A 23,531-nucleotide genomic window follows, 5' to 3' on the forward strand; every position below is an offset into this window, starting at 1 on the left:
CATCAATAAATATTAAGTATTGTTTAGAGTTGAGCAAAAGGTGGCAGAAATTACTCAAGTGAGGCCCCACATGCAATTGTTAAGGGTGTTAGGAATTACCTCCAGATCCCCCTTCGTAATGGATTCTTCCTCCACACGGAACTGCAAGTCCTCCACTTTCCTGGGGAGGGGAAAAGACACAAAAAGCAATCGGTAACACCCAGATCAGCATCCCATTTCTAAGCAGCCATTGCACATGGGCCTCCTCTGCACAACCAAAGTCTGAGAGGAGACAGATACAGGCAACCTTTGCATACAAACAGCTCAGCGGAAGCTAAACAGCAAGACCCATGGAGCAAGACAGTTAATAAGCAAGCTTTCCACACTGCAAACATTTACCTCCTTGCAAGATACACACTCACAGACATGCTGTTTCTGCTGTACCACCCCTCAGCAAGCACAACTACTGTTCACTGACACTGGGATCCTGAAAACATGAAAACCACAACCAGGTTTCACTGGTTTACTTAGACCTTGTTATCCTGCAGCCAAGCACTGGGCAATTCCTGTACCAAACACACAGGTTCCATACAAAATATTCCAAGGGAACCAGAGCGTCTGCCTCCTTGGCAGATGGTGGGCAATGCTTAACGTTTCCACAACGTGGAAACAGTGCGCTGCCCTGGCAGAAAAGCTTTCACCAGAGATTGTATAGGCCAGTCATGCATAGATGCACATAAAACCACATGCACAAACACAGACATGCCTAGGACTCTTTTACAAAGTCTGAAGAGAAAATCCAGTAACAATACAAAATAATTCAATTTTCTGCTAAACTCAGTCCTCTTTGTTCTCTTTACTGATTTAAAAAAAAGACAATAATGAGGATGTTGAGCTGGTAGCCAGATGTAAGGCCTCCGATTCTGTTACAGATAAAAATAGCCATGAGTGTACGTATCTAACTTCATAAACAAGCTTCCTTGTCTAAACCTCCTCTAATTAGAGGAGGCATCTGTTGATATTTAGGAAAGAACTCGGCTGTCTTGGGTTAAAGGGCCTCCTGGAGCTGGGAAAGTGAGCTGCCTACCAGGACAACGGGGAGACTTGTGCACGAAAGAACAATTTGTCCTCAGGAGGGGCATAATTCAATTGAAATCAACGCTGTTTTCAGTTACTTAATACATAGAAATGTCTTTCTATTCCCACTGAAGAGTTTAATTATATATATGGAGCAACTGGACTCCAAGAACGACAAGCAGATCTTCACTCTTACCCAGAGAGGAAATGTATGTATCATCATATATACATGGATGGGGCCTCTGGGATGTGGGGAGATGATGAATCACACTACAGTAAGGCTGTACTCCAGTTTGACTTCCCTTCCTCAGAAGGAATGACCTGAAGATCAGCACATCACAAATAGAGGGGAGAGAAGTGGTCTTTAGCAAAGCCAGGTTGTATAGAAAGGTTAGGGGTCTGGGATGGCCCAACCTTCACAGTTCTGTTTATTATCCAGACTGTATGGCATCCTATATAAGGATATACTGTATCCTTAGCCAAGAACATCTGAAGGCAAGGCTTTGTCACTATCCACACCCTTGCCATCAGTTAATCCCACCTTTACTGAGTAACTCCATTTTACACAGTGACACGGCTGAGTTTGGTCACTGTATCAAATCTCAGAGTAACTGATATTACTGGTGCCCTTCATTCCTTCAGGCAAATAATGCTGCTTGTCTGTGCTTTGTGTCAGGAACCGAACAACAAGGAAGAGGGCTGAAAACCCTCAATAACTTCCCTGCCCAGAAGGACACCAAGACTATTTGGCCTTCTACTGGCAGTGGTAGATCAACTGTTGGCCACCATTGTATTGTCAGTGCAACATTTGCCATGGTCAAGTGCTCTCGGACATGTAAGCAGCCTGTCAAATACTTATCAGGGTCATGACAGAAGTGCCAGCAGGAATGGAAGCTGATGGTGTCTTTTTTTCTTACGAAGTGCTACACGCATTTGGCAAGAAACAGTGTCAAATCATGAAACTCCTTTTGGCAACAAAACAGAGCTGCCCCTATCCCAAGCACGAGCTGCCCTGGCTGGCTGTTTGTCTTCTGCCTTGCAATTGCATTGCAACAGCAGGGCAGGTTCAGCTGAGCATATTCAAAAAACCTGAGACTGCTCACGTCACACCAATTAGCTCATTGCAACCCCACCGAACAATATAGCATCGAGTATCCCCCTAAGAGCCATAAGACATAGGAACGTACAAGACTAATTGGAAATACTTCACTGTTCAGTTGTGATTAGCAGCAGTTTGTCAGCACACGGGGGCAGTCACAGTACTGGATGCCCAGCCCTAGACAAGAGTCACATCAGATGTGCAACTGCAGCAAGATTGTTCTAAACTTCCCATTACCTGAAGCAGCACACCCCTTCCCTACATGCAGGCACACCACTGTGGCCAGGAGAGTGAAATACAGCGTATTTGAGGTACTGGAAGACATCCAAAGATTACTTTCCCGGTCACTTTCTTCTCCTTAGGTCCAATGAACGATGTTCTTTGGTAAGATCCTCATCTCCCCCATGACTTCACCTCCTCCACACCCAACCACTCCTGCTTTACCTCTTCTCCTCTTCCAGCTGGTTCAACAGCTCAATCTTCTCCTTCTGCATCCCATCTACCAGAGCTCGTGCTCGCTGAAGGTTTCCTTCTGCCTCCGTGACGTACTGCAGCAAAAAAAGAGCCCGAGCCACAAAAGTTAACAATGTTTGAAGTACAGAGTTTAAAAAAGGATCAGAACAAGGGAACAGAAGTCTTTGATGATCTGTTTCAGAGGATGCTATGGTGAGAAGGTAGATTTTCTAAAGACCCCAGTATGTAGGCATCAAAAAGAAAAAAATTGCTCAATCTCCAGCAGCTGTAAATTTGATCCATGCTTCACTGCCTCTCTGACTTGAACCCTTTGGAGAACCCAGCTCTGATTAAGAGTTAAGAACTTGAAGCCTGAACAGTTTTGAAAATCTGGTCTGAGGTTACCAGGCGCAATTCAGCCCTGGTCAAGAAGCATGAGACAGTTCAGACTTGTGTTAATTCATTTGTTACTGGTAATGACTGGAAAATACTATACACAAGGAAGAGGGCAGCTTCCAGTTGATTTGGCAATTTCTCCTGCATTTCTGACAGGCAGGTGTGGCCCACGACACAAAGGTATGCAGTGCCAACCCTGCTCCCTAGTAGCTGACTGGGGTTTATCAACATGAGCAAAGAATTTAGGACAACAGCAGTCATGAAGAGCCACATATTGATGAATAGCACAAACACAACTCCTCTCTTTAAGCATTCAAGTGCATAAAATATCATTTGTACAAATGCTTGTGCAAAAGAAAAAAAAAGCTAGTATGATCACCCCGTTTTCCTTACAGATCTCTTGACTTAATGTGATAAAAACATCCTCTGGCAGGAAAGCAGTGACATATGAACTGAGCTGATGTTCTCAGCAGTGTCCGATAGCATCAAAAAACCACTGCAATGCAGTCACAGCCAAAGCCAGATTGGGTGACTAAGGGGAACAAGTTTGCCCTCCACTCGCATTTCAGCATTCAAATAGTTTGTGTCTGGGGGATCAATACATCTACCATGTTTTTTCTGGCACAGCCCTTTTTCTGCTCCTGGCTTGGGGCAGAGAGAGCACATGTGATACTGGCAGGATTGGAGAAAGAGCCTCAGCTTAACCCACCATGCAGGAAGCTGTATCCACTATCCACATAAAAGGCAGAAATTCAGAGCCCAGGTTTCACATCAGGAAGCTACAGAGGGGTAATGTTATGATCTGAAACTTTCAGAGGATGCCAGATATTTGAGTGCTAGTGATAAAGCCACATCACCTCCTACCTGCTCATGCTGGGCCTTCATGATGGCAATTTCTTTCTCCACCTCACAGATGTGGCTGGTGGCTTTGGCAACCTCAGCCCGCTCCAGGTCACGCTCTGCCAGTAGCTGTTCGATGTGCTGCTGCTTCTCCTTCAGTGCCTCCTGGAGAGCTGTGGTGCCAGAGATTTTTCGGGCATATCGAGAAGAGGTCTCTGTCAGCTGGAAGAAGAGTTAAAAAGAGACAGGGGTAAAGCTATGTCCCTCTCAGTCTAGAATAGCTTGAAGTCCCCTGTTAAATCTGGAATGCAGCTCACCTACTGATCATTTATTAGGCTGTACAGAGCTGCAGTTCCAGTTCTGGACCCTACAGTGGAGTTAACACGTCTGCAAAACATCTGAACACTGCTCACAAGCTCAACAGCTCTTCTACACTGCAATGAAAGGACCATTTCCCAAAGGACAGGACACAGGGTGCGAACTGGGTCAGGAAAGATTATCATGAGTTGTATCATCTGCCGCCTTAAATGTATTTTATTGATGACCTGCACTGGTGCAGTCCCAAACAGTGAACTCAGCTGGGAGGACTGATCTCAACTGAAGACTGGTATGGGCTACTTGGATCCACTCCCAGTAACGGATACTGCACCCTCGTCCCCAGCCAAGATGCAGCACATACTACGGCAGAGTCAGAGCTTTTAACAATATTGCTGCCTGCTCTGGTGTCTGCCTTCTTGAGTACCTGCCAAAGCATAAGGCTTGTAATCCAGGACAGTGTCAGCCCTCCACAGCAGAACGCAGTCATTGTAGAAGCTTTTGCATAGCTGTTCAATACAGCAGCACACTGCTACATGACCACACGGGACAAGAAGCAATGGCATTTTTCTGCAGGGATCCCATATAAAACCTGCTCTTGACAGTGGAGCTGAGATTCGTCCCATTGCAAATAGCAGTTCAGGCTCTTTAATGGTCACAATTGGTCCGTGTCTGTTATGACTTTCATTTGATGGAGGGAATCCTATTTGTAAGCTGGTTAACAGTATCCCACACTCCACTCCCCTCATCTCATTGATGGTGAAGGAGCAGCTGCCCCAGTGCATCTGCTGAAACAAAACCCCAACCCTCCCACTTTGTAGAGCTGGGTCACAGAAGAAGTAGATCAATGCTGCACGGTCTGTAGAAAGAGCCACTTACCAGCCCGCTGCGGCTTGGCCTGCCCCCAACAGACGATGCCACCGAGCTGACGGAGCTGATGGAGGAGCTGCTGGGGCTGTGGGTTAAGGCAGACACTCCCATGGCCATTCGTTTGCTCTTCTTTGCCTTGGCGGGGCTGGTTGATGGGAACCCGATCCGGATCACCTTGTGGATGGGAGCAAAGAGGCCAAATTTGGGAGGACACTGAAAATACCTGTAATACAGGAGATGCATCAAGTCAGAAGCAGTAGAGCATCCATCTCACCCAAGCCTCGCAGAATGGCACTGCTAAGCAATACGCAACCCCGGCCCTCAGCTCATCTCTCGGTGCTTTGCTGTGACGTTGTTTCCTGTATGCAAGCAGTTGGATTATTCTCCTTTCCTGCCACTTAGAGTAGTAGCAATCTTCATGTTTTCACTTGCGGTGCTTACACAGGGAAACCCGAGATAATTGCCACTCTACTGCACTTCGATGAGAAGCCAGGAAAGACCCATCTGGTAGCCTGGATAGCACAAAGAACCCAGTTCATAAACACAGAGAGAGCACATGCACTCCTTCCTTATAAGCCAACCTTCCCAACAAACCAACCTTCCCAAAACCTGTATGTGTTCTCTACCCTGCTTTGCAAGAAAGTCACGTAGTAAAGCATGTCAAATAAAAAGATCTGAATCACACAGCTCTGTATAAGTGTTCTATAGGGTAAAAATCTTTCCTCCCAAAACAAAAGGGGAAATGGCAGCTTCTAACTTTGATGCTAAAAATACCATTACAGCAAACTCCAGTGTGTGCCATTTCCTCTGGGTGGCAGAGAAAGAGAACCTGGTTCCCATGCAAACAAACTTAGAAACAAGCATAAAAAAGGGAGGATCAGATAATTACAGTGCAAGCTCTCTTCCACAATTGCAGTGAGGCCGATGATTATGTCTCTCTGGAGCCCTCTTTCAGAATACAAATGAGCCAAAACTCAGTGTCAAACATTGGAAACCCCTTCAGAACTTGGGCTGACCAGCTCAAGCCAGGGTTTATCTGTTGCTGGCCAGCTGCACTGCAGCAAGTAAAACCAGATCACCTCCAGGCGTTGCATCCCCTTGTTTCAAGGGAGTAGCCAACACAGAAAACTGTCTCCTTTAAGAGTTCTTTCTCACAGGCTTTGTAGCAAGGCTAGGACTAACTGCTGGGCCATACAATAGTCTGTCCTATGTTAACATAAAAAACAGGTCCTCATGAATAAACAACAGAAATCCAACTTTGCTAGCACAAGTCCCCTCCAGATGTGAGCAGCTGCTTCCCCAATTCCCTTTTATTTTTACGTGCTGGCAGCCACACAGCTGTGTCACAGGCAGACCTCTGTGTGCTTGGGAGGCCAGAGAACAGCCTGATCTCCAGCCAGCTGAGAAAGTGATTCATTTTCAAACATCTGCTCAAGCCTAATTTTTTTCTGTAACAATCTTTAAAATAAACCCTCTACAACCCAAAATCACTTAGCCCCCTCTGCTTGCTGCCAACACAGGCCCTTGGGTTTGGAAAACCAGCCATACCGCAGGCTGACCTTGCTGCAGAGCAGGAAGAAAATCAAGGAAGAAAATCAGTCTGACCTCTTGCAAAGCCGCCAAAGCCCTGCTCAGCATCATATTCTCAAACTGCCATAGGCTCAGGCGGACCAACAGCATGGCACAGTCCCTTCCACTGGTCTAAGCATAGACTGGTACTTGTGGCTCTGCAACAATGCCAAAGGCTAAGTCACTCAAAAGCCCCCTGACAGCTCTTAGCAAGTCCAAACTTGCATCACTATGTCTGCTAATTTTCTTTTAGTCCAGACTGGAAGTGGTTGCAATTAACTTTTATAGTTCAGAAGCAGCAAATGGGTCCAGAACACTTGGCAGAAAAAAAAAAAAATCTGCTTGCAATCCAAGAGCTGCTCTCACTGAGTGCTAAGGAGCTCTATACTCACATTACAGAAAAGAAACAGGGAAGAAAAATGGTGTTGTGATGGCAATGCAAACTGCAGGTGGGACACAGCACAGGAAATTTTGAAATAGATAAAAAAAAAACACTTCAGTGTCCAAGGCTGACATGTTTCAGACTATGCAAAAGCAAAAGTATGAGCCGTTTAGTGGGCATAGAGGCAGAGAAGGAAGAACAGTAAAATAAGCAGGTAAAGGTTAATATACTAGAGATGAACACGTGGAACTTGCTTGGCTTTGTGGATAAGAAACCAAAAAAACCACACCAGCACTTCTCGAATCTCCTGTGCAGACAGGAAAGCAGATGCAGCAAACCTCAGTGTCTCAGCAGCACCCATCTGACGTACGGAGTGGGGCTCACCACAGTGACATCCTATCCTCTCGGGCACTGCTACTGAACAACAACCTGCAGGCAGCCTCCACCAGAGAGCCAAAAGCTGCTCGGGAAACCCTGGCCTTTCAACCTTCCCTTGATGCACATCCAGACCTGGAGCCCCTTCCTGAACCTGCAGGAAAATCTGAGTGACCCTCCCCAAATTTCAGCCAACTCACCACCAACTCAACTGGAGTTGCCCATGGCAGCAAAGATGGTGACAATGTCCTTTGCTCGCTCGTTTGCCCACATGTTGCCTTTCCTACTTCCACCAGCTTCCACTGTCTCCGAGTCAGCTCTTTGGACTCAACTCTCCTTTTGTGGCAGAGTGCTACTGCGGCAGCAAGTGCTGGTCTTGGGCAGCCAGGCCACGGATGCTCACTAGATGGCAATAACTACCAAAGCAGAGAGACTCCAGAGTCCTGGACAGGACCGATTCTGCCAGGACAAGCTCAGGGCAGCACCAGGAATCCCATGTGGCCATGGCAAACATGGGGAAGACTGTCTGAGGGGTGCCTGCGTGCACCAAGGGAGTCATTTTTACTATGTTGGCTTCTCCAAAACACTGCTGTTGAAATTGGCACATGCTATAAGAAAATCAGAAGGTTGGATGAAGGCTCAAAGGACAAACAGGCACAATGCTGCAAACCTGCAGCCAGATCCTTGGTGGACAGAGTGCCCTTCAGCTGGAGAGTCCACGTGTACCACCGCTGTATGGGCTAGTATCCATTATTGCTAGAAGATCTGCAAAATCAGCCTGGACGCAAGAGGCAGGGATGCCTTATAGACTTCCCTCAATCTCCCCTGTTTAATCCAAACCCTTAATTCACTCTTGCTCCCCGATCCCTGCTGTGGAGCTCATTTGTTCCCGCTTTTTATAAAGTATGAAACAAAGGAGAAGCCTTGCAGACAGGGCACATACCGTAACAATCTCAGCTAAGATGTAGCAGTTTCAGAAGATAGATGACTTTCAAAAGTTGTATTTTCAAAACACAGCAACGGAGGTGTGAGGACGAGAGGCAGAGAGGGCACCCTTACACTCACATCTGCCTTCCACACCTTCCATGTGCACAGAGACAACAAATCATTTCTGAGCATCCTGAAGATAAAGCTTAGAGATAATTTGTGGTGTATGATAAAGAAAGCAGAGACTTGGATTCACTCTGTGACTTATTCTCTACCATCCCAGTTCCTTTCTTTTGAGAATAGGCTGGAACGCAGCTACCTGCTGCCAATCATTTACTGCTTTCTTGTCCTGACATCGAACAAGGCAGTGTTTCTCTTATTTTAAATGAAAACACATGGCTGCTAGACAAAATTAGGCTGACCCAACAAAAGAAACCTTTATTACAGAATCTGAGATCTATCAAGGGAGGAACTCTCAGCTCCTCAGTTTCAAAGTTAAATCTCACCTCTAACACAAGATTCCTTTAAGAACCTCCAAGAAATCAACAGTATTTCCCACTAAAAGAACTTGTGAAGGACAAGGAGTCAGTTCCACCTGTATTTGAAGCAGGGTCAAAGTGCTGCTGTATAACTCAAATTTGAACATCCCCAAGCTCAAGATCTGAGGCTGGGGGTCCTTACCTTACCTAACTTCCACATGAACAGAAACAGCTTGCCTGCAAGATGTCCCTGCCTAGTTTTATAGATACTAATGAGGGCTTTTTTTGAAAGAAAAAAAAAAAAAAAGTGGAGGTGACTACGGAGTCAGAGGTAGTAAGATTAATCAGCAGACAACTGTCACACTACAGAATTAGTACAAGGACAGACAACGACCACCAATTGTTCTTTCAGATCTCTGGAAATTTGTCCCCGGAAAGAACAGAACAAATAACATTAAGCTGAGGAAAAAATTGAGTCAAATCTTTATCTTCTATAGTTCTGACAGGGCGAATTACAGATATAGCGCAAGAAGAAAGTTTATGAAGGGAACATGCAGTAGAAAGCAGAGCTAATAAAATCACAGAATCAATTTCTTGCAAAAACTAAATCCCGCTATAAGTTATCTTCTCTCCCTACTCTCTCCTGTTTCTTGAAGCCCCTCAGGTTACTTCTTCACAGATGTTATCTGATCCTGCTTTAAAATGCTCCAGTGATGAGGTTTCTATTGATCTCCCTACAAAGCTATCCCAAAGCCTAAAAGACTCAAAACTGGACTCTTCCTCCCAACCCACAATGTCCAAACAAACACAGCCCTAACTCTTCCTCCCAGGTCCAAATGGCATTTGGCTCCCAGCCACCTTAGGAGGTGTGTAGGACCCTACATGCCCCAGGGCTGGGTTTGAGAACACACAGTACCTTGTACCAGCAACTGCCCCATCATTCTTCCCCAGGGGCTCATCCAGCTCCACACCACACCACTCTCCTTTGGCAAAATCCGTCTCTCCCACGTAGCGCACAACTCCTGTCTTTGTCCCACCAACCTGTTGGAGATAAGATGCTGAGGGTTAGAGACAGCAGCACTGGCGCTGCAACCAGAGAACTGAAGCTGGAACAGTTATGGGGGGCAGGAGGGGGGAAGATACAAGTGTTTTCTGTTTCAGATCTAATGAAACCAGAACAGATAGTTTTCATACCAAGTTCTCCTAGCACTAAAGATGTCTCTCCAATAACTACAAGTGAGTTGACTTTTGGACCTGCCTGCCTGGAAAATGTCAGAACAAATATAATGAAAACATATTTCAAGGCGTTGACTAATTGCACAAGGTTACTTGTGAGGCCACGAAGGAGTTTAAGCCCTCTAAGCACACTTATACCTACCTTCGATAAAGAATCAAGATCTGCACTAACAGGGTTTTAGTACTGTGCAGTTTCAGCTGGCAGTTCTGAGCAATACTGGGACAGGACATCAAAGGGACAAGCTGAGCCAGGAAGGCACTCATCACTCCTCAGCTTGTCCCCACACAGGGTTTGCTTGGACATAGCAAACAGCCCTCCCAGCAAACCTCTCAAAATAGAGGTGTTTTGTACAGGAAAAAAACCTCTGCTTTTATCTTCACATCTTACATCAATTCACAGCACTAGCGTGCTGCACGGGAAAGGGTCTCATCTTACTGCTAGGCTTCCACTAGCACAGATTTTTTCCCTCCACAGAGAAATAAGAATAAATCACACCTTTTGTTCCCATATATACACTTAAAGCTTTCAGTGTGCTGAGTAGACTCTAGGAGAACATAAGTCAGGAATGTATGAAGCTGTGTTTTGATCACTGCTATGAGAACACTGAGCAGCAGCTGCCTCTGCCTTTGCACTGGAAGCCCCTACAGGTTTGCCGAGATACTTGTGCTGAGAAAAGACAGACAGAAAAGTGGGAGGGTTCTTCTAAAGATTTGTACTTCAAGGAATCAGCATATGATTTAAACCTTTTTTAGCCTATCTCTGCTAAAGCCTAGGTTCAAGGAAGAAAGCTTAAAAATGTTTAAAATTAAATTTGCAGCTTTATCTTGAATGACTGGTGGTTATTAATTTGCTTAATATTAAATTGTACATAAACAAGTATCAACAGAGTAATATTCTCCTACAGGAAACAGCGATAGTTGAATCCAGAAATCTCCAGATTGTGTATTCCAGGGTAGGGATGTTACAGATTTGCCAATTCTGAATCCCTAAAAATTCTGAAAATTGCTTATGCAAAGGAGAAAGAGTTTTCCCAGCCTAAAAATAACTGCACCTGAATGGGCTGGAGAACACAGCTCTGCAGTCTGGGTCCTACCTCAAGTCCTGGGAAGCTGCGCTGCAGCACGCAGCTTGAGTTAGTCTTCTGTAATTTCTCTCACTAGGAATTCAAAGTGCTGCTTATGGAAAAACTTTTGTTGATGTTGTTCTCTTTGCTATAGGAAGGAAGAAAATATTTGCCAGCAGGAAAAGTATCACAAGAAAGCCTTCTGTACACTGCATCCAGGAGTAAAAAGATGATTCAATTTCAGTCTTAGGTACTTGGCAAGTTACAGATTTGAACAGCTGCAGTAAAATTCTTTACCTATCACTCACAGTCAAACAGCAGCCCCCTTTTTGATTTATTTGAGTTTATACAGATTGAGCCTCTTAATATTAATGCAATGATTTAATGCCATTCTAATACATTTCTTTAGCTGCAAGTTGAACTCAATATAGGTGTAATTCATCTTAGTGTCATTTATAGGAACTTACCATTGCTGGTAAGCTCCCTCAATTTTATTTTTATTGAGTTTTAATTACAGATATTGAGCCACATTTCCTTTACCAAGCCACATGATCCTGACCCCACAGACCCTCATGTAAACACCTTAAAAACCTGATGAGCTCCCTCCATCAGCGTGACTCTTACCACGCTATTCCGGGGCATCTACTAGAGGGCTACACTCCTCCGCCCACACGAACAATAGGAGCACTCAATTACTTCTCCATATATATTACTTATTTTGAGAAAGCTGTTTCCAAACAGGAGAGAAAATAACTAGCCCTATTGACTTAGTACATACATTATCTAATTATGCCAATACCAAAACTGCACAGTAAGAGAGCAGATCACGTTCCTGCCCGAAGGCCATACATTGATGAAGACACAAAGCGCGGATCAGGTCTAACACTCCCCCAAAAAGTGATTCTCTGCTTCCAAAGCAATGTATTTTATTTTCTCTTTCAAGCATTAATTATTCTGCCATCTTTTCTACAAAATACACCCTCACCATACAGCATTATCTTCTTCCCCAAGCCAGAATGGACACATCTGTCCTCTGACAGCCTGGGCTCCCCGCATCCCGACAGGGCTGGCAATACAGTCAGAAGCCAGTATCAGGCTGTCACACTCACATGCCAGCACTCAACCCACTTGTTGAACTTCCCATCTTTTGGCAGGCACACGGAAACTCTTATGCATGTAGCACCTAGAAAATTCATCCAACTCAGACATGCAGATGTATTCAGCCCTGATAATCTGCTAATGCTGCTAAAATAAATAATGTGGTTTGGAAAAAGCCAGCTGGCAGGTCATATCAGCGCACGGAACAGCCTCATCAAAACAGAAGTGTTTGTTTCTATCAGACCCTTCAATAAATGAAAGGTATCACCTTGGAAAGAGAATAAAAGGCAGCTTCTGAAAGTCAGGGAAGGTAGCAATTGCACAGCAGAATTCATGGTAGCTCATAGCTGCCCTTTCTGCCCATGTCTACCTTTGATACCATGCTTCACAACCCAGGCATGAAAGACAGCCTAGCATGGATGGCTCCTACTGCACTAACATGACTGCCATCATCACGCCACAGACCAGAGAATTTCCATCCCATGAACATCTCAGCCTGCCATTAGCATCAGTACCACCCTGAGTCATGAGTTTCTCTATGGAAATCTTGTCTGCGCCTCTCAGCCTCCCACATTAATCAGAGCCACAATCACACCTTCAACTTGCCAAGTGTCCAGAGTTAAGTAAAGACAAACTGGACAGGGCAACGAATCTCTTTGCTAAAGCACAAGAGAGCACAGAGTTCACAAGGCTGCCAGCAGGCTCAGCTACACCCCAGCAGTTCAGACATGCCATGGCTTTTATAGTTGACAAGTTTCATTCAAAAATGAACAAAACTCCCAAAGCTTTTCTGAGAAGCTTTTAATAGTTACCTTACTAAAGCTATTACTGAGATTATTCATGTCCAAGAGAATAGGACTTTACCAAATGTAAAGTGTTATTGGTTTTAGTTATAGTTGGTTTTGGAAAAAAAAAAAAAAAACAAAAACCAAACAGCAGCTAAAAATAGCTTTCCTGAAGCTCCAAAAAAAAGGAACGATATTGACATAGCAATATAGGATTTTTTGTTTTGGAGTGTATTTTGACCAGCATCAACATTCCAAGTTTCTCTGCTTCAGGTAAAACCACTTATGATTAACTTTAAACAAGCTCATGGTGGTCCACCCTCTCCAGCTGGATTCAAGCAGCCTCAGAGCCACACGTCTGATCCCTTGGAAAGTTCAGCTCCAGACTAAAGTTCTCTGCCTCAGCTCTGATGCCTTTTTCATGCCTTTGACTAAGGACCACCTTCCTTGACCTGGCCTTTTCTCAACAAAAGATCTCCAATAGTCTCGAGAGACAGTCTTGGGCTTGACCTTCACAACAAAATGATGTTGGGAATATTTAACAGGTCTGTGTCCTAACTGGTGAGTCAGAAAACCAACATGCACTCATAGAAGGACATCCACACACCTTCCCTGCTAACTGCAGTATCACTGACATCATGTTTTACTATGGTTTTCTCATCAAAATGACAAAATTGGATCCAGACCAGTATCCCAGGGCTGAAAAGACAATGATGCTAATCCTTCCAGACGCTGTCTTCATCAGAGCTTCTAGTATATCATTTAAACAATTTACCAAATTAGCACCAGGCCATATCTCAATCTGGCTGCTGCAAGCCAGACTCCCTTCCAGCCTGCATTTGCTCTTTTCCCCTTATATCCTCCCTGCTCGCCCCACAGCAGTTTCTTGCTCTCAGCAAGAACCTCTTAACAGCCATCCACAACCCAGGGCCTGTGGGCAACACGTTGCTTGCAATACACTCCAATACTGCTGTATTGGGTTTGCATGGCAAGGTTTTGGGAGCAGGGGGGCCGCAGGCTTCTGTGAGAACCCACTAGAAGCTTCCCCTGTGTCCAACAGAGCCAATGCCAGCCGGCTCCAAGTCAGACCCACCACTGGCCAAGGCCGAGCCCATCAGCAATGGTGGTAGCACCTCTGGGATAACAGATTTAAGAAGGGGGGAAAAACCCTCCACAATTGCAGCCGCAGAGAGGAGTGAGAACATGTGAGAGCAACAGCCCTGCAGACCCCCAGGTCAGTGAAGGAGGAGGGGGAGGAGGTGCTCCAGGTGCCGGAGCAGAGATTCCCCTGCAGCCCGTGGGGAGGACCACAGTGAGGCAGGCTGTCCCCCTGCAGCCCAGGGAGGTCCACGGTGGAGCAGATATCCACCTGCAGCCTGGGGAGGAGCCCACGCCAGAGCAGGTAGATACCCGAAGGAGGCTGTGACCCCATGGGAAGCCCACGCTGGAGCAGGTTCCTGGCAGGACCTGTGGCCCCGTGGAGAGAGGAGCCCACGCTGGAGCAGGTTTTCTGGCAGGACTTGTGACCCCACAGGGGACCCACGCTGGAGCAGTCTGTGCCTGAAGGACTGCAGCCCGTGGAAGGGACCCACACTGGAGCAGTTCGTGAAGGACTGCAGCCTGTGGGAAGGACCCACGTTGGAGAAGTTCATGGAGGACTGTCTCTCGTGGGAGGGACACCATGCTGGATCAGGGGAAGAGTGAGGAGTCCTGCCCCTGAGGAGGAAGGAACAGCAGAGACAACATGTGATGAACTGACCACAACCCCATTCCCCGTGCCCCTGCGCTGCTGGGGGCGGGGGGCGAAGGGAGAGAAAAGCAGGAGTGGAGTTGAGCCCCGGAAGGCGGGGGGGGTGGCAGGAAGGTGTTTTAAGATTTGGTTTTATTTCTCATTATCCTACTCTGATTTGATTGGTAATAAATTAATCTCCCCAAGACAAGTCTGTTTTGCCTGTGATGGTAACTGGTGAATGATCTCTCCCTGTCCTTATCTCAACCCACGAGCCTTTTGTTATATTTTCTCTCCCCAGTCCAGCTGAGGAGGGGAATGACAGAGTGGCTGTGTGGTATCATGGTTTAACCCCAGTCAGCAACTAAGCACCATGCAGCTGCTTGCTCACTCCCCCCCACCCAGGGGGATGGGGAAGAGAATCAAAAAAAAGTAAGACTCATGGGTTGAGATAAGGACAATTTAATAGGACAGAAAGGAAGAAAATATAATAATGATAATAATAATAATAATAATAGAGTGACAACAATAATAATAATAATAATAATAATAAAAGGATTGGAATATACAAAACAAGTGATGCACAATGCAATGGCTCACCACTCGCTGACCGATGCCCAGTTAGTTCTCAAGCAGCAACCCGCCCCCCTGGCCAGCTCCCCCCAGTTTATATATATACTGGGCATGATGTCCCATGGTATGGAATATCCCTTTGGCCAGTTTGGGTCAGCTGTCCTGGCTGTGTCCCCTCCCAACCTCTTGTGCCCCTCCAGCCTTCTTTCTGGCTGGACATGAGAAGCTGAAAAATCCTTGACTTAGTATAAACACTACTTAGCAACAATTGAAAATATCAGTGTGTTATCAACATTCTTCTCACACTAAATCCAAAACATAACATTATACCAGCTACTAGAAAGAAAATTAACTCTACCCCAGCCAAAACCAGGACAGGTGGGCACCTGGCATCCAGCCAGGGTCAACCCACCACAACTGCTCAGAGAGAAAAGAAAACTAAAATTGTGTCATTCAGGCCAACAGGGACTGTTCCCCACCATGTCATGCACAGTTCAGGGGTCAGTAATGGCTGTAGACACCTGCTTCAGCATATCCCCAGGCAGAAGCCACAGAGATGATGCTGTGCTCTCTGCTTAAAATTCTAATTTACCCATCTAAATTTATTTTCTCAGCTGCTTTCCAAAGCATTTCCACAAGACAGTGCTGCTGACCAGAGGGTCAAGGTGGGAACAGTAAATGCCCAAGTACAGCACACTGACACAGCTCCTCTGCAGGGTCCCGTGTCTCATGCTGGTTCCTGGCAGAGCGGTGAAACTCTCCTACTGCTCGCCTGTGGGAAGAGAAAGGAAGGGCACAGTGGGGAAAGGGCAGACACAGGACACTTTCTTCACTCTGAGGACCTTCAACTACTTTTAATGTGCAGTACATAAGCTTAGTCTACACTGTTATTGGATGATACTAACAAGAACTTGGAGCTCACCTTTATTGGACAAGTGCTGCTTGCTCCAGTTTGAGCTGTAGCTGCAGGCTGTATCCAGTGCATAAACTGAAGCAGCCACCCTTTCCCTTGGGGAAAAAAGGGTTCTTTTGCCCCCTACACTCATCCACCCAGACAAGGAGCCTATTTCCAGCCAAGCTGAGAGAGGTAGAAGCTGTGTTTTCCCATGACACATAATTTAGCTCTTCCAAGCACTGATGGCAGAAGATCATTGTATAAGACTTGATTTACAGAGGGTGTTTTTTGCAGCAGCATGGGGGTGTGGGTCCAGCCATCACAGATCACATGAAATAATGATCTGTAAGTACAAGGGGGTAAATGTACATACCTATGGGAAATGCATGCCATCACTTACCTGGGCTGTGTCCCAGCTGACAGCCAGGGACAGCGTTCAGCAAGCTGATGGTAAGGTGGAGATCTGGCTTGTGGTCAGGTTTGTCTGTAAATACAACTTACTTCAGGTGGCATCTGACCAGATACTCACTATGTCATCTGTGAATGCCAGACCTGGCTTTTAGGGTAAGGGGAGAAATAGACAGCCAGGAATTACAAGTTAGTCCTCCCTATGTGAAGTTACAAGAATTTTTATATTTTCTTTTAATCCAATCACTTATCTTTGTGCCTTCCCAGCCCCACAGCACAAGTCAGCAATGCACAGGGATGAGTCTGACAGCACTGCTGACGCAAGACATTTGTGCACATTTATCTTTCAGGCACCAGTGAGAAAATAACGTCCTAGGGATGTGGTGTAAGAGGTAAGCCTAGAATTACAGCATCCCCTCCTGAGGCTGTCTCTGATACAAAGTCCGCCCACGTTAATAATACAGTTTGCTCCACCACAGGCCACTTACAACTCCTATTTAATGACAGATATTGCAAACAGAAGACAAGCACTGGCCAATGCATCAGCCTAAATGAATGGTTAGGAGTGTGTGTGCACGCACAAAAAGCCTGAAAGGGTTCATGTGGCAGCAGGGCAGGGCGGTTGCTTTGGGCTATTTATTTCCTCTTAGTTTCATTGCAGTGACAGGGAACGCTTGCTCCTGTGACAACAGCAGTCACGCTGTACTCCACACCACACAAGGGCAAAAATCTTACATGCTGAGAAAAGAGCTTGGACTAGAAGACCTAGATGTTTTCCTGTCTCTTGAATTCTGCAAACAACTGGAAGACTGCACTTCCCACTGCCCATCATAAAACCTCCACAGGGATGGATATCCGTCGTTCCCACGCCCCCGTAAAAGGTCTTGGGCTCTGCTGTACTGCTACGCTCTCCAGTCATGACACAGCAATTGCTTGTCTCCTTATGGACCGAGCTGAAAGCAGGCTAAAAACATAAATACTAAATACATCTCCCCTGAAAATACTGCCTTGGTAGAACTACAGAATAGAATCCTGCTTTTTTTTTTTACTGCCTGGTTTGCAATAAGGAAATAAGTCTTGTGATTGTTTGTCTGTAAAGCCTGTACAGGAGCACTGCTGCACCTCTAAGACCCCAGCAAGCTGGGAGAGGTCTGACAGTTAACCAGAAAAATAAAGAGCACAAATCCTTCCTTCGTAACACCTCACGTGTCTTCACAGCAGCAAGGCTTCAGTCTCAGGCACTGAAATAGCTCAAAGCAAGCTGGCAGCAGCAGAGCAAGTAGTTGTCTCTGCCCAAGGAGAAGGGCTTAGGCTGCAATTCTCCTTGCCGGGAAGCTTCTACTGGAAATTATTTTTCACTCTAGTGGTTAAAGGCTTCCTGCAGCTTCAGGCTGGCAGAGCAGGGTTGGGGTGGGGGGCAGGCAGGCGGGATGCTAAAGAAAAGGACAGGAGTAGTTTATTCATGAGAATTTTCTGTCATTTGCCAGGAGCCAGAGGTTGCAACACACCGCAGGCAAAAACACTTTGCAGCATACAGAGGAGAAAATGATTAAAATCACATGCTCAGGGGGGAGCCCAGAATATATTTCCACCAGCCTAGCCAGCCTGCCGTGGCAGTCTTGCCCGTCCGTCAGCTGAGGTGCCGCTCCATCAGAATCTCCTTGCTCGTGCTGCTTCTGCTCTTCTGGCATCTATTCTGGTTTTGGCCACCCAGAAGTTCGAGCAAAATCACAAACCTAGAATCCATCCAAAGGGTATCTGGGGCAACACCCCACAGCAATAGAGTCAATCAGACACTGGGATAGAACCTGGCCCTTAAACAGTCTTGTTTATTACATTTCAGTACTGAAGAGTGCAATCCCAGTTAAGAGACAGAAGGATTGCTGAAGAGCAGAATACCTCTATTAAGAGGAACTTTTTATTTTTTCTTAGTTTTTTTTATTTAGACTGACATATAGAAAACAGCCACCTCCTTCCCATCCTTCCTAAGAAAGCAAGCACATCTAGGGTGGAATGAGTTCAGCTGCTGAGAAAGCCTCCCCCCAAAGCATGTAAAATAGATTTTCTTGGGTGAAAAACACAGCAGAGATTCCTCCCAAGCAGAAAATGCTCAAATGCTCCATTGCTCTGTTTCCATCCCTTCTTTCCCTGGAGAAAGGCAACAAGCCAGCCTCATATTAACAGCAGCATTCCAGTGATTAGCATACTTTGGGAAGCTCCATTCTTACTAAAGCAAAGGTTAATTGCTCCACATTCATTTGCCAGACTTCAAGAGATGAGTTCTACAATATTAGGTTGGGGTTTTCATCTTTTTAATGCAATTTTTGCTTCTCTGGGAAATAGTCCGACTTAGAAAGTGCCAAAGGCAAATATTATTCTAATTCTTCTAATGCAAAGCTTCTAATGGAAAGCTAAAAGTCACTTTTCGCAACCTCTAGAGAGTCAGAAAGGGTCTAAGAACAAAGTCATTGAAAAGCAAAAATGTCTTCAAGCTATAATGGACTTTAATGAAGTTCAAGAAAACCACTAGCAGGAAACGACCAGAATGCAGATCGTCCAGGGGTCAGTCTTACAGACCTGGAAGGAACCCCTGCAACCTTGTGCTCCATCCACTGAGCAATTACAGAAGACACATGTCCTCCCTCACTTGAAAAGCCTTTGGTGGATCCCATCTGCCTAGAAGTCATTCTTGACTAAAAAGACAATCTTTCAGAAAAGCATGGTCTAAGAGTAATAAAGACAAGTAAAACTGTACCAATCCATAGAGGACAAGAGCAAAGATTTACTCAGGGAATTTGAGGCAACTCAGGTTAACCCAGAATTATTGTTTATGTATTCAAACACCAAACATGATTAGCTGACATCTCCATTACTTAAAAAAGCCATCTGCCAAGCCAAGCACATGTTACTGTACTGCAACAACAAATTATTTCTTCTTCTTGTCATTATCTGTTCTTTTCCTGGACCTCTACTGCTGCATGCAAACAATTCCTGATATTTCTGTAAGCTAAGCATTCCTGCTAGAGCCAGTGAGATGCTGAGCTCATTCCAGATTCTCTCTTTTGGAGCTGTTTATTACACTAACAAATCATGGGACAAATTTTATCTTACAACATCTGGGATGGATAAATTAGCAGGCAGGGAAGAAGGGCTTTTAAGGATGCACCCTCATTAAAAACAACCAACCAATCAAAACCACCCCCAAAACCCAAAAAACCAACTCAACAGAAGCCAAGTGGAGAGATGCTAACAGTTCGTATTGCACGGGTATGCTGAAATCTCAATCTGCATGGGCCCTGCTGAGGTAAGCGGAGTATTAAGCAGACAGACCCTGCCCCAGTGAGCTTACAGTCAGGAGAAGAGAGGGGTTAAACAATGAAGTCTGGAGAACACTATTTCATTGCCTGGCTGGTTCAGAAAGAACAGAGCCAAATTTACTGTAGATTTCATATTTTGCAGTTTACCTTCTATGACTGCTGCTCCTAAAATGGGAAGTTCTCACCTGAGCACTCTCCCTGTTCCCTGTAACAGGCAAATGAGAAAATGGGAGAAAAAAAATCTAAACCAACCAAAGGAGGACAGATCCCCCAGGTTCATTTTTGTCCATGTGTGGCTGCTTTAACACACCAACATGAAGCATCAGTGCATGCGTAAACAGAGAATGTCTCTGCCACCTTTCCCTGCCCACTCCTGCCCCTGGGACTAGCAGGGACAGCAGCAGCTTTGCTGACAGTAGGGATGGGGGAGGGAAAAGAAGCAGACTCTGGTGAAGTCAGGAAGCAGACAGACAAGCGACAAACCCTTGAGCAGCTGTCAGCTCCTGCTGTGATACAGAATGCAATGCACATTTTGGGGAAAATCTGAGAATATAGAACTGTCTCACCTCTACTGCTGGGTCTACAAGCCCACGTGTTCACACTAGATTTAAGTGTCACATCCAGTGGGCACAAGCAGAACCCATCTTCAGGTTTTTTCCTCTGAAAATGAACAAACTTAAAATTGTTTTAAATTTCATTTAAATGAAATGAAAACTATTGCACAACCCAACAGTGTTTTGGCGTGCAAGGGCATTGCTAGCTTCAAAAGTGTATTTGTAATGCCAGAGATGCCTGACATTTGGACACAACAGATCCTGAAATCCTCAGAGCAGATTGTGCCACGTGAAGTTTTGACTCAGAAGACACGTGTGGTCTGTCACAGCCGCTCGGTGCTCTTCAGCCACCTAGGGCTGCTCTAACATGGCCCAGCCGCTCACGGTTCCCATGGGGCTGCAAAAAGCAAAGGAATGAATTCCATCAGCTTGAGCCACAGCCTGCCCAGGGTTGCTGCTATCACCAGCAGAAAAACCTGCTCTCCAAGACCACAAAGGACATTTGAGACTGCCTCTGACACTTGCAGGCACACACTCCTCCTGATTCACATCAGCTGTGGAGCCAAGTTCTACCAAACCCCTGTTATTAACGAGATGGCAAGTCTGTCCACACTTCCCTACTACCACTATTGGTATTGGAACCAGGTGCCCCAAAAAGGAAACACTACATAGCTAACTTTAAATGGGAGCCAGACTGCACAGGATGCACAAAGACTAACCCTCTGCAACCTGTCACCTCTGTTAGTCAGAGTCACCTTTATCTTTTAGATCCAGGGATATTACTGAGGATACAGTCACAAAAGATCTGTACTCAAACGCTTAGCTCTTCCAATATCTGATATCACAGTATGTATCATATATACTAAACTAAACTCTATTTTACTGAACTGCAAAACTAAACTCAGTTTTTCCATGTTTTGATATGTTTCTTTTCCTTTTAAACCTCCACTGAAAGCACTACTCCTTTGCTAGGACACAAATGGCGACAAGCTTGATGGCAAACTTCCAGTAAGCCATTCTTAGCACAAGTGTGGCATTTTGGCTTAAAGTCATCAGGTACTCTATTCTAGATAATGAAAACAACAACAGAAATCAGATGTGGAGAAACCACCCATCAGTACAGTGATCTCTCCCAAAGTCCTGCCCTTTTATAAAAATAATTGCAAGTTCCTTTCTGTACAGGAAAGGAGTTAGTGTCATATCCAACTTGTAAAAACTGAAGCACCAAAAGGGGAGTGACCAGCTAGGATTGATTCTTGCAAATACTTGCAGAGTATGTACAACCACATGCAACAAGACACTCTTGCAAATGCCTCAAAAGCCCCGATACACACCATTATGGGGAGTATCACTGGATTAGAAAACAATAATCAGTGATTTTTCTTCTATTTCCCTCTCATGTTTGAGTTGCTCTCTGACCTCATTCTACTGCTCAGGATTTGTCGAATACAAGAAACACTCCGGAATATATTCTCTTGCATCAATGTGAAAAAGAGAGAGACATGTCCAGAAGACACAGCGTCCCAAATAACAGTAAATGCAGAAATTCAATGCCTGCATGGTCCAGGCATCCCCTTCCAAGACCATGTTCTGTCCCACACCTCATCACCAACTCCATCCTCCTTTTGTCTTGTCCTGAGCCTGACCAGGAACACTTAGGGAGAGGACAAACCCTTGTCCTTCGCCTTTCTCGGGGGACCCCGCAATTCAACTCACCAGCACACGATCTCCAAGCCGTAAGTCCTTCTCCCCTTTTTTCACAGACCCACTGTCCGAGAGGTTAGATCCAGACTCGTTGCCTGTCTTCATGGCGCTGTTCAGGACGCTCTCCCGCAGGGGGATGACACGAGTGGAGAGAGGTGGCGTGGCCGTCCCCGAGTGCAGTGACAAGTTCTGAGCCGTCAGGGAGTCCACGGAGGGGGCGTCGCTCCCCGAGCCCTCGGCCACCGGCTGCCGCGTCAGCTTGGAGGGTCGCGTAAAAATCCCCTGCAGCGGCTGGCATTCAAAGTAACGTACTCCACCGACAGAGCCGTCATTCTTACCCACCGGGTCATCCAGAACGACCCCTGCCCACTGGCCTGGAGCAAATTGCGTCTCCCCAAGATACTGGATCACACCTGGCTTCACTCCATTTACCCAGACACGTTCGCCCACCACAAAGTCTCCCAGGAAATCATCGCCCACCTCGGCAACCTTTGAACCTGACTTCTCGGCGCTGGCGGTGGAGGTGGTACCCTGCTTGTGTAAAGGTGAGCCTGTGAATCAAGGGAAAAGAAGTTTTGGTATGAGGAGAAATCCTAAAAGGCAGCCAAAACACCAGGAAAGGGCATTTACAAAAAGGAAACATCTGGGACAACAACCTAGGTTGCAGGTTTACAGCAGGTGAAGGTTAAAACCTAAGTGACCCCATTACTTACACATCTTCCTTAGCAGGAGAGCAATCTGCACAGAAATCTCCATCTGCTGCTCAGTTTCTGCAGGTCTCGCACACAACATAAAGAACCGACCCCATGTCTTCATCCTCCTTTACAATGCCCACTTACCCCCAGTCCCGTCACAGCACCAAAGGTACTTTGCGTTGCAGCACTAGTGTGAATAAGCTCAAGAGGACAGGAGCGGTGGTAAGTGCTTAAGGATCAAAAGTGCTGCTTTGAAGAAAGATGCCAAAGTCATCCTTTCATCCAAAAATGAAAAAAAAAAAAAAAAAAAAAAGGAAAAGAAAATGAAAGAGTGAGGCACTGATGTTTTAGTACCTGGCACCATGAGAACTCCATGTGTTTGGATACAGGCAGTCAGTCCAAGCATTGAGAGTCCCACCAAGGGCACTAATAGCTCCTGTGGAACCACGCAGCTGCCTTTGCAAATTACTCAGTTTTCCCAGCTGCTGCTATGCCCTTTGCTGGAGCAGAACCCAGCAGTGAGCAGACACCTGGGGTACATTCAATATAAACAGCATATCTATAAACAGGAAGCATCTACAAACCCCTGCATGCACAGCCTTCCCAGGGCTCATACGCCGTGCACTGAACTCAATAAAACCTGCAATAAAGAATGCCGTTATTCCAGCATCAGCCTGTCAAGCCAAAGCCAGACCTCCAGCAATGCTTCACT

General features: G+C 45.8%; 1 protein-coding gene across 5 annotated transcripts in view; it reads right to left on the reverse strand.

Annotated features, from left to right (window-relative positions):
* Positions 1–23,531, reverse strand: part of CLIP2 (CAP-Gly domain containing linker protein 2) — an 82,819-nt gene that overhangs the window by 21,880 nt on the left and 37,408 nt on the right. For all 5 annotated transcript variants that reach the window (XM_030028226.2, XM_030028224.2, XM_030028228.2 and 2 more), the window contains exons 3-8: positions 22,137–22,675; positions 9,678–9,802; positions 5,039–5,252; positions 3,869–4,066; positions 2,600–2,703; positions 100–160 (exon numbers count right to left, since the gene is read on the reverse strand). In XM_030028226.2, coding sequence (XP_029884086.1) covers positions 100–160; positions 2,600–2,703; positions 3,869–4,066; positions 5,039–5,252; positions 9,678–9,802; positions 22,137–22,675 — 1,241 coding nt within the window. The remainder of the gene's footprint in view (positions 1–99; positions 161–2,599; positions 2,704–3,868; positions 4,067–5,038; positions 5,253–9,677; positions 9,803–22,136; positions 22,676–23,531) is intronic.

The sequence above is a fragment of the Aquila chrysaetos genome, chromosome 10 (genome assembly GCF_900496995.4).
Source record: "Aquila chrysaetos chrysaetos chromosome 10, bAquChr1.4, whole genome shotgun sequence".
NCBI lineage: Eukaryota > Metazoa > Chordata > Aves > Accipitriformes > Accipitridae > Aquila > Aquila chrysaetos.